This window comes from Seriola aureovittata, chromosome 1 (genome assembly GCF_021018895.1).
Source record: "Seriola aureovittata isolate HTS-2021-v1 ecotype China chromosome 1, ASM2101889v1, whole genome shotgun sequence".
In the NCBI taxonomy this organism is placed as follows: domain Eukaryota; kingdom Metazoa; phylum Chordata; class Actinopteri; order Carangiformes; family Carangidae; genus Seriola; species Seriola aureovittata.
In genome coordinates, this window is record NC_079364.1 from 31,201,273 (window position 1) to 31,211,338 (window position 10,066).

Genomic DNA, 10,066 nt, shown 5'->3' on the forward strand with positions numbered 1-10,066 from the left:
ACTCCCATGGAAATCTCAAACACTCCTAAATTACAAAGATTTATAGTTTATCAGCACTTGTAAATTTTCACATTGTTAACACTTAAGTCATCTTTAACTAGAGGACCACAATGGAAAAAAAAATCATTCAATCATCTTCATTTTGTTTGTAATTCTTGAGAAAAGAAGAACATGTGTGTCACAATCAAAACCACGAGTGGTTGATGCTCATACATGTCAGAACACATTTACACAAAGGTGAACCTTTAACTTCCTCACGTCGCCCACTGGACACCTCGTCAGCCGTGCTCACTCAGAGATTAGCTGTGCGAGTAATAACGCAGCCCTGCTCATTCACTTGAATGGGAGAAGTGCTGCAACACGATATAACGGCGCTGCGTTGGCCAATCAATGTGCAGATGTGCAGTTTCAGGATCATAACTCTGTGTCTCACCAGCACATGAAACAACACATCCCCACCCACTCTCCACCAACGCAGCCCCTTGGTTTGTTTTAGCACAAGGTCAAGTCAAATTTTATCTATATAGCCCGATATCACAAATTACAAATGTGTCTAAAGGGGCTTTATAATCTGTACAGCACACGACAGCCTCCGTCCTTAGACCCTCATATTGCATAAGGAATAACCCCCCCCAAAAAAAAAAAAAAAAAAACGGTAAGAACAGGAAAACAAACATGGAGGAAACCTCAGGAAGAAGAAGTGAGGAGGCATCGTTCCTCCAGGATGGACAGACATGCGGTAGATGATGTCTTTAATGACAACATTAAAGACTATAAACATTACTGAACAATATGATCTAGGAGGAGGTTTAGCAACTTCCAGGGGCTGCCAAACAGCCACGCAACCTCATGTCCACCATGAAGACCTGGAAAGAAAACACACCACTTAAACATACAAGAGACAAACCCAAGCACATCATTCATATGTATAGGAGAAGGAAGCAAACCCACAAAAGGGGAGCCAGAGAGCATCCTGGGTAGGTCTTTTTTGTGATTATTGGTGCTGACATGGATTATAGTTTTGCTAAAGCTGGTGGTGGAGTGTGCCTCGGTTCCCTGTTTCTCCCTGTGTGATGCCAGCACCCCATATCAGAAGCTCTGGCCCCGGTGATGTTAACCCTGTCGACGGAGTTGGAGGAGACACACAGGCCTACGGGATGACCAACAGGACGAGAGGGGTGGCTGACCAGGCCACACAATTGGTTGTTTGCTCTTGCGAGCTCTTCCATACCACAGAACAGTGACCGGATCGCCAGAACGTGTTTCAACATTCAGTTTGCAATGACTGGAGTCAGTTCAACTTTAACATGAACCGTTTGTCAAAGTGTCACTAAAAATAATGATGGGAGTTGATGGGAATCAGTCAGATCTGAATTAGACCTCTGATGAAACACGCTCGGCCCGGTGTAGATCTCAGCTCGACAGTCTAAATCAGGGGTCGGCAAGTACGTTTGGCCTCGGGCCAATTTTTTTCTAATCCATTAGATGGCAGCCAGAAAATAATCAAAGGCTAATTAAAGAAATTGATTGATAAAATGCAACTGGAATTTACTGTTCACATGTGGTGCTGTGGACCACACTCATATATTATACATATCACACATCGCATGTCCACTATTTCAGAGGTCTGTCAACAACAGAACCTTTGGAAATTCTTGTCCGAACTTTTCAGAATTAAAGCTCACAATTGCTTGGAATAAAGCATTGCTGCAAAAAGAAAAAAAAAAAAAAACTTTCTCATGCTCTTATTTTGTCGGCAAAATCGCTAAAGAGGAAGTGATTCTGTGAGTAACTGTTGGCACCAGTTACTGACCACTGGTCTAAAAATCAGCAGCTGTCTGTGGCCTGTGCAGTCACTCACCAGCAGTCGGCAGGTTAGATGGCTAATATTGATGAAGTCATCTGGTGTCATGACGCTGTTGTTGGTACGACCACATCCCATCACACAGATCAATACCAGACCTATTGTTGAGCTGTCTTATGTGTAAGAAGCTTTTCCCGGAGTTGAGAAATTAGTTTGGACAGAGCGCCCTCGTTTACAGAAGGTCCAATTACAGCAGTATAATGCTGTCTCCAATTAGATTTGCATGGCCCTCTCGGAGGCAGGCACTGCCTATTGTCCTGCAGATTAAACCCAGCCAGAGTGGCAGCCATGCTGTCTCACCTACTGCTCTGACTGAGCCTCAGGCTTCACTTCCTCTGCCTACTCTTGCTGTCGTTGCTGCAACAAGCCTCCCAGCATCGCATATATTTACATCCAAACACACACATATGAACATGGTCTGTTGTAATGATGGATAACTGTTGACTTTTGACATTCAGTTTTTTTTTTTTTGCAGACAAAGAAACACAATGAGAATATACATAGACTCAGTAAATGTTTAACCACAAATTTTGTATTCCAGCAATTTAGTGCTGAACTTGAGATATCTTGACTTTTATTCTTTAATCACTGTATTTCCCATAATGCAACTCTTTTCATCAGGCAACTCTGTCCAGTAAATGTCCTTGCCTTTCAAATGTCGTGAGCTTTCTGTTGTTAATTTATATCCCTAAAGTCCAAGCTGATATAACCCTGATGACATCACTATGACATCATCAGGGGTTATTTTGTCAGACTTGACAAATGCCCCCAGAGCCAACAAAGACATTATACAAGCGTGTTGTATAATAAGTGAGTGAGTGAATTCACTGGGACGTGAGTCTGTCACTATAATGACAACTTTATGACATTTGGAGACGTCTGAGTTATGAAGTCTTCAGAGCTTCACTCCTTCAGCCTTTTGTTTTAGTTAGCTTTTTAAAGTTATTTATGGTACAACTCACAACACCCTCTGTTTTTGAGAAAGACAGGGTGTTGTGAGAAAGAAAAGAAAAAACTTTCCCAGTTGAAATTTGCAGTTGGAGGAAGCACACACCCAGTCACAGATCACCTTCCCTGTGTATTAATATGTATTAATTAGTAAATGAAGCTGGTCTCTGGTGTTGGTTTTTCAGGATCTCTTGTCTTGAGTTTTGCCAGACTGAAGAGTGATTCTCTGCAGAGACTCAATTTCAAGGCATTTGCTTGTGGTGTGTAGCAGTGTGATTGTTTAGGTTGTGAAGCCCTGCAGGATAATGGTATCATTTCCCAGTGTAGTCACAGCGTGGGCTCAGGCTGTGTTCATTGGTTTGGCATCTCCCTTCACTTCAGATAACTTTGTCCTCTGTCATTGAATGTGTTACTGGTTTGATAACACTGTTTCTCTTGCTTTGCTTTGATTATTGTGTTTGTATTGACTCGGTTGAAGGTATGGGTTATGTAATAGGGTTATTACCAAACTTAAAAAATACATAGTATCTGAAGATTCAATGTACAAGGCTTCACAAGCCAAGCCTAATATAAAGTGTTAACACAGCTTATTTAAAATGAGTTGCATAAGCAGCCACTCTGCTTATCATCTTCCCAGAGTTATCTCCATAACAGCCGAGTTTGAAATGAAGCACACGAGGCTTCAACTTCCAGCAGTAACTTGTGACTTACCTTTGTCTTCCCCTTGTCTGAGAACCATTTTAGTTGATGTTGTGAGGTTAATGACTGTGAAGAAATCGTACTAATGAGTCGTAAGTTGCAACGGTGACCACAAAAGTGGAGGTCATATAATTAGGAAGCGGGCTAATGATGGTGAAGCCGCAGGAGAGAGACATAAACATCCTGAGCGATTGGCTGTCAGCTGATGACCACCGGTGTTAACCTGCTGGATACAGTCTGAGCCGGCACACAGCTCCCCCCCAGCATCACTATCAACTGAGCTACCTGGAAAAACACTGAGGGAATGGAAGGGAAACCACTCAAACTGATCAACGTTTGTCCCATAAAGGAAATAAATACAGGGAAGTGGCAGCAACTGAATTAAATGCAATTAGATAAAGGTAAAGGGTGCAGCAGCAGGATAAACATGGACAGAGAGAGAAATGTGCCCAACACCGAAGTTCTTGAGATTTTCAGTATTTTTTTTTTTTTTTTCTCGCAGAACCACAGTAAATATCTTCAGTGATTTTATTCATGACAACTGCAGGGATGAATATTTTTATATCCAGAAGAGCACTTTACAAACAGCGTGTGAGCAAAAAGAAATTGAAGTCCCAACCTATTATCCTGTCAATCGATGCCCGTGCACTGTGGGATATGATAAAACAGGCAGCAGCAGGACTCGCTGTCTAATAATGTTAGCTAATGAAATTGATGTGAAAATGTATCAGTGGATTCACCATGAGAGGTGGGGGTGCGCGTCCCCACCTCACTCACAATGCTTATTAATTAAGGCTTCAATGGCAATTTTTTTTTTTTTTAAATGCATCAGTGATGCAGCTGCAATCACAACATTTATAACTCACCCCTGTGTTTATCTTTCTCTCTGCTCCGGTTGCACATCAGGTGTCAAATATATGCAGCTCTTTGTGTCAATGTGCTATTACACCTGAATGAAGCCAGGAGGAGCATTAATGAAAAAGACAAAAAGCCATTAGCTTTACAGACAGATGACACCAGCAGTGTTAAAATGTATCTGCATAAATATCGTTAGATTAAAGTGCAGGTATTGTTTTCTGTTTGAAGGAAAACTACATGAATTTTTAATAAGTTGTTGAACATGCAGTGGCCTGGTTTTCAGACCCTTCACCTCTGAAGGCACCGCTTGGCTCAAGACTTCCATTAATGACAAGCTTACAGTGTGTTTTGATTGGCAGGCTGCCCTCTCTAAGGTACAGAGGAGCACAGGTTAAAGCCATGGAAAAGCAAAGAGTTGCTCTGGCAGTTCCTGTGATCGTATTCAGCTTCAGGTATCATTTTCCATAGCTCTCAGGCACGTCCTGTCTCATTCCCCGTACAGCCTTTCCCCCGGGGATCAGGCTTGTGGCCGCATTCCAGAGCCTTCCTCTCAAATTAGACTTTCTGGGCGCTGCAGCCGTTCTGATGCTCCCTTCACTGAAAGGCAACAACACAAACCCTGCCTTCTTGACCACGGCTGAGATCCTGCCAGCGGCTCCAAAACAGCTGTCCCAGTGTTCACACTTTTAGCCTCCTGCAATTTGAGGAACAGTAGGTTTGTAAAGCTCCAGCAGGTCTGCAGTAAACACTCACTCACTCACTAGTTGTCAGCAGTGGACTGTGCAGTGCGTGTTGTACAGCATAACCCCTGAGGCCCTTCAACTGGAGCCTGCATCAGCAGAACACTGAAGGATACTGGTTAAGTGTCTTTACATGCACATAAACCAGCATATACAGTATTTTTGATTAGAGATAATAAATGATATCTGAAAAATATGAAGAGGAAAATAAATGATATATTAATACATAAGAATATTTTACTACCAATGTTTACAGATCTTTCAGAATAAAGAAATCATTTGTAATTGTAATTTGTCTGTAATAACCTTTTTTTTTATTTTTTTTTTAACATGTAGCACATTAATAGGAGACTTTATCTCCTTATTGACAAAAACCATTGAACAGTTTTACACACCATTGGACTAATTAATGGTTACCTGAAGCCATTGTATCCCACACTAAAGAGAGCCTTTTACAATAAGCTGGCTAACAGCCTTGTGTCATCATTCATCCTCTTATGTTTCTCCTCCTCCTCCTGAGGTGAAGAGACTCAGAGAGCAGGAGGGAGTGGTTGATCTCAGCCTCAAAGTCGACAACGATTCAACTCACTCTCAGACAAATGGGCTCAACTGTTACGTACAGTTGAAGTTTTTAGCTCGTTGCACTCAAGGATAGCGAGCAAATACAGCTTCAGTGTGTCTCACTCTCTCTGCTAAGGCCTCTCCTCTGAGCTGCTGTCTGGTGTGTGTGTGTGTGTGTGTGTGTGTGTGTGTGTGTGTGTGTGTGTGTGTGTGTGTGTGTGTGTGTGTGTGTGTGTGTGTGTGTGTGTGTGTGTGTGTGTGTGGTGGAGCAGCTCACCCACGCCCTCTTGTAAACAGGCAGGGAAGAGGGAGACAGGCCAAGAGGCAAAAATCCCTCTTCAGAGTCGTGATTCAAGTGGCAGTCAAGGCTCCTTATTGTCGGAACTAATTACAGTATTGGTTTATTATAGTAACCATGACAATAATTAAATTTTCTCACTTACACTGATATAACCTGCATCCCAATTTTTGATTTGGGCTATAAAAGAGGAGTTAACTGTAACTAAATTCCAATAAAGGAAGTCCATTTTATATCATATGTTCTAAAGAACCTCTGGTCAAAATGGTTTCATGGAAGTAAACTATTCACTTCACATGTTCTTGCAGCATCATGGCTCTGCTGGTCATCCCTGAACCTTCATTTGTCACAGGTGGCTGTGACAGTTTGCATTTTGATTGAAATAAATGTGTAATAGTGAAGATCCAGTGTTCCAGTGGCTCTAACACAGATCCTTTTCCTGTCTCCACAGATGCAGCAGCTCTTCTATGAGAACTACGAGCCAAACAAGAAGGGCTACATACGAGATCTCCACAACAGCAAGATCCATCGAGCCATCACACTCCACCCTAACAAGAACCCTCCCTACCAGTACCGCCTCCACAGCTACATGCTGAGCCGCAAGATCGCTGACCTGCGCCACAGAACCATCGAGCTCCACCGGGAGATCGTCCAGATGGGACGCTACGGAGCGGCCGAACCCAGCCGAGACGACCTCCAGCTCGGCATGCCGCCCTCATTCATGCGCTTCCACCCACGGCAGAGGGAGGAGGTTCTGGAGTGGGAGTTCCTGACAGGGAAGTACCTGTTCTCATCAAATGATGGTCAGCCACCCCGCCGTGGGATGGATTCCTCCCAGAGACAAGCCCTGGACGACATCATCATGCAAGTGATGGAGATGATCAACGCCAATGCCAAGACACGGGGCCGCGTCATTGATTTCAAAGAAATCCAGTACGGCTACCGGAGGGTGAATCCTTTATACGGGGCAGAGTATGTGCTGGATCTGCTGCTGCTGTACAAGAAGCACAAAGGAAAGACCATGACGGTTCCTGTGAGGAGGCACGCCTACCTGCAGCAGACCTTCAGCCAGATCCAGTTCAGAGAGGAGGAGGAGATGGATGCCAGAGCTCTGGCCAGCCATATTAACAAAGAGTCAGACTCCCTCTCATTTCTGTCCAACTCCCTGAAGATGCTGGTTCCCTTTAAGCTGGCCACCTCTGGACAGGACCAGAGGGAACCGAAGGAGAAGAAAGTCAACATCTTGGTCCCTCTGTCGGGACGGTATGACATCTTTGTGCGTTTCATGGCCAACTTTGAACGAGTGTGTCTGATCCCCAACCAGAATGTCAAGCTGCTGATCTTGCTCTTCAGCACAGACAACAACACAGAGCGGGTGAAGCAGGTGGAGCTCATGAGGGAGTATCACATGAAGTATCCCCGGGCCGAGATGGAGATAAAGCCCGTCGCCGGCTCCTTCTCCAGGGCTCTGGCTCTGGAAGTCGGCTCCTTGCATTTCTCCAACGATTCGCTGCTCTTCTACTGTGACGTGGATCTGCTCTTCACCAGCGACTTCCTCAAGCGATGTCGGAGCAACACCGCCCTCGGTGAGCAAACCTACTTCCCCATCATCTTCAGCCAGTATGACCCTAAGGTGGTGTACGCTGGGAAGGTCCCCAGCAACAACCACTATGTCTTCACCTCCAAGACGGGCCTGTGGAGGAACTACGGCTTTGGGATTGTTTGTGTCTACAAGGGAGACTTGGTCCAGGCTGGAGGCTTCGACACCTCCATACAGGGGTGGGGACTGGAGGACGTGGACCTTTTCAATAAATTTGTCCAGTCAGGGATTAAGTTGTTCAGAAGTACAGACACAGGGATAGTACACGTCCACCACCCGGTCATATGTGATCCCAACCTGGAGGCCAAGCAGTATAAGATGTGCCTGGGCTCCAAAGCCTCGTCGCACGGCTCCACCCAGCAGCTGGCCGAGCTCTGGCTGGAGAAGAACGACCTCAGCTTCAGGAGACTGGCCAGCAATAACGGCTCAGTTAGGACAGTGTGAGTGAGGCCGGGCTGCAGACTGTCACAAACTGAACCTGAACCCTCTCTGTGCTCATTTCCTCCTCTTAGTGGTGTTTTCACTACCTAATTTATTTTTTACTGAAATGAAAGACTTCACATGGATATGTCTTGAAAACATGTCTTTTTTTTTTTTTTTTTTTTTAAAGAAAATATACAGAAACGCCACGATGAACAATTCATAGACAGTCTGTGCCCTTGTAAATGTTTTGATTGATGATGAAGGAATATTAACCAATATTCTTGTGTGAGCCTGATTTATACCGGGTCCGGAGGCTCCTCCAGCCTGTCCCATGTTATCTGTCAGGGCAGTGGGAGAGGGGGAGGCAGGGATTATTCATGTGTACCTCAGTGAAGTACACTGCCATGGCCCTTAACTATTCCATTTGTCTTGTATGCATAAAACAGACGAACACGTGTCCATGTGCTCTCAGACCAGCAGTGCTCGAAACATAACTCAACTCTTGATTGTGAATGTTTACAAAAAGACTCGATTCGAAACACTTCATCAATGAAAACTCCAATAATAGCTATCTGAGAGATTCCTAAGGGCCGTTTCATTTGATTTCCTTTGATTTTACAGTGGTTTTACTTTTCCATTTGCTTTTAAGGTTTTGGTAATAAGACATAACACTGTTACTGTTTTTGTATTTTTCTTTATTATTAATTTCTGTGAACCCAACTGCTGGATTTGATATCTGCAATTCATCTTTTGCTGTCTAATTTATTGAATTTGCAGGCTCCATTTTCTACTCTCTGACTGTTTAAATATGTATATTGGAAAGATTGTATAACCATGTCAGTTGTGGGATAGTTTTCATGTTTTCTTAAACTCATTATCACCAAAGAGTTTTGCACAGTCTGCTTTAGGTATCATGTTGCCTGCTGTGTGTGTGTGTGTGTGTGTGTGTGTGTGTGTGTGTGTGTGTGTGTGTGTGTGTGTGTGTGTGTGTGTGTGTGTGTGTGTGTGTGTGTGTGTGTGTGTGTGTGTGTGTGTGTGTGTGTGCGCGCATGTATGTGCGTGTATGTGTGTGTGTGTGTGCGCGTGTGCGTGTGTGTGTAGGTGGCTGAGTGTTGTTTTGCAGGTACAAACATGAAACTGGCTGTATAATGGAGAGTAAACACAAAAGCTCTATGTATCTATCCCAGGCCTTTCTGATGGTTCTGATGGGTGAAGCGGGAACCAGTCTGGCCTTTATATTCCAGTGGGTTGAAGTGGGAGCAGCGCTCTGGTTGGACGGCTCAAGTCACACATTGCTGTCTCTTTCTATAAAGTCCCTTCTTTTATGTTGAAATAAAAAAAGTGTTGTGGCTGGTCCCAGTCTACAGAGGTGTGGCTTCAGTGCTGAATCCCATTGAGCTGTGATGTGAAACCCACATTGTCTGGTCCTCTGTTACAGGTTTGAGGGCGGAACATTTTCTCATGGCAGGCCTGAATCACTGTCCTGTTCCTACCTGTGTTGCTTATCAGCAGGTACTCTACATCGTAGCACTCCATCGGGTTAATGCTCCTCTTTCAGCATTACAACAAGAATGGCTGGTTTTTAAGACTGATGCAACAGGATCAGTGACTGTGCCGTCATCATAGTTTGTTTGTTTTTTTAATTTTCTTTTACTTTTGTAATATTTTTCTTTCAACTCTGCCCGACTGGGCAATGTTTTCTATTTAAAAAAGAAATAAAATGGGGGGAAAAGTATCAAACTCTGCTGCTTTTGTGGTGTTACTTCCTCAGTTATAACCAACCAAATACTGTAAATAAAGATGGATGTAGCCTCTGTGATGTCACCCACAGGTTTCTGAAGAGCGGTTTTGAAACTCAGAGTGAGCTGCTCCACCGTCACCATCTTGCCAGACCCTGACTCCGCCCCTAACTCCAAAAATATATAACATATCTTTAATCATCTTTTATCATTGTAGTTTTTGGTTGTGCCTGAGGGTTGGGTTAAGGGGCCAATGTCAGAGCTGCTTGTCTGATGGGCAGATACGTGGTACCTGGTCGGACATCACATAGTATGAACCACTTCTAGTATAACCTG

The 10,066-nt window shown here is 44.0% G+C and overlaps 1 protein-coding gene across 1 annotated transcript in view; it reads left to right on the forward strand.

The window, feature by feature from the left end:
* The window catches only part of chsy1 (chondroitin sulfate synthase 1), a 69,256-nt gene extending 59,525 nt beyond the window's left edge, over window positions 1-9,731 (forward strand). Inside the window, exon 3 of the mRNA XM_056380838.1 lies at window positions 6,420-9,731. Within this exon, the coding sequence (XP_056236813.1) occupies window positions 6,420-8,012 (1,593 nt within the window). The 3' untranslated portion in view covers window positions 8,013-9,731. The remainder of the gene's footprint in view (window positions 1-6,419) is intronic.
* The last annotated feature ends 335 nt before the right edge of the window (window positions 9,732-10,066 follow it).